We start from the raw sequence: 1380 nt of genomic DNA, 5'->3' as shown, positions 1-1380 counted from the left end.
GTGGTTTGGGTTTGCATTTGCTGGCTAATGATGTTGAGCATCTTTTTTGTTGTTGTTGTTCTTGCTGGCCTTTTTGAGATGTTTTGAGAAATATCTATTTGGAGCCTTTGTTTGTTTTTTAAAGGAGTGATCCGTCTTTTTATTAAGTGGTAAGAATTCTTTATACATTCTGGATACAAGTTTCTTATCAGAAATATGATTTATACGAAGCCGCCACCTCTGCTGGAGGCCGCAGCCAGACCCACGTCTGGGTTTCCCAGACCCATGGGAAACCATGTTTCCCAACCAGTATGACAGTGACGTCACTGTTTGGAGCCCTCAGGGCAGGATTCATCAAATTGCATATGCAATGGAAGCTGCCAAACAAGGTTCAGCCACAGTTGGTCTGAAATCAAAAACCCATGCAGTGTTGGTTGCATTGAAGAGAGCACAGTCAGGGCTTGCAGCTCATCAGAAGAAAATTCTTCATGTTGATAACCATATTGGTATCTCAATTGCGGGACTTACTGCTGATGCGAGACTGTTATGTAATTTTATGCACCAGGAGTGTTTGGATTCCAGATTTGTATTTGACAGACCTCTTGCTGTGTCTCGTCTTGTATCTCTAATTGGAAGCAAGACCCAGATACCAACACAACGGTATGGCCGGAGACCATATGGTGTTGGACTGCTTATTGCTGGTTATGATGATATGGGCCCTCACATTTTCCAAACCTGTCCATCTGCCAACTATTTTGACTGTAGAGCCATGTCCATTGGAGCCCGTTCTCAATCAGCTCGTACTTACTTGGAGAGACATATGTCTGGGTTTATGGAGTGCAGTTTGAATGAACTGGTTAAACATGGTCTGCGTGCCTTACGAGAGACACTTCCTGCAGAACAGGACCTAACTACAAAGAATGTTTCCATTGGAATTGTTGGTAAAGACTTGGAGTTTACGGTTTATGATGATGATGATGTATCTCCGTTCCTGGAAGGTCTTGAAGAAAGACCACAGAGAAAGGCACAGCCTGCTCAACCTGCTGATGAACCTGCAGAAAAGGCTGATGAACCAATGGAGCATTAAGTCACAAACCAGTCTACATGTGTATTATCAAATATGTAAGAATGCAGGAGCCCTTACTGGTGACAGTAATCTATACTTTGCACCAAAAGATGCAACGTGGTCTCCTGGTATGTTTTAGGAATCGGCCCAGATGTGTTTTTCCCAAATAACTTGTCTGAACCATATAATGTGTGCATTTTTCTTTGAGAGGGTCTATATAATCATTTTCTAGAAAGTATAGTTTATAGTATAATGTTTTTATATGAAGAACATAGTGTCTTTGTGGTTTTAAAGACAACTGTGAAATAAAATTGTTTCACCTGCCTGTGAAAAAA

The 1380-nt window shown here is 41.4% G+C and overlaps 1 protein-coding gene across 1 annotated transcript; it reads left to right on the top strand.

Moving 5' to 3' along the window:
* Nucleotides 1–274: 274 nt before the first annotated feature.
* Nucleotides 275–1074, top strand: LOC129515397 (proteasome subunit alpha type-1-like). Its single transcript, XM_055334297.1, has one exon. It carries the CDS (start codon nucleotides 275–277, stop codon nucleotides 1064–1066), a length of 792 nt encoding a protein of 263 aa, XP_055190272.1. The 3' UTR covers nucleotides 1067–1074.
* The last annotated feature ends 306 nt before the right edge of the window (nucleotides 1075–1380 follow it).

Source organism: Nyctereutes procyonoides, unplaced genomic scaffold, assembly GCF_905146905.1.
Source record: "Nyctereutes procyonoides isolate TBG_1078 unplaced genomic scaffold, NYPRO_anot_genome, whole genome shotgun sequence".
NCBI classification, from domain to species: Eukaryota; Metazoa; Chordata; class Mammalia; order Carnivora; family Canidae; genus Nyctereutes; species Nyctereutes procyonoides.
This window is presented reverse-complemented; position numbering and strand designations above follow the sequence as displayed.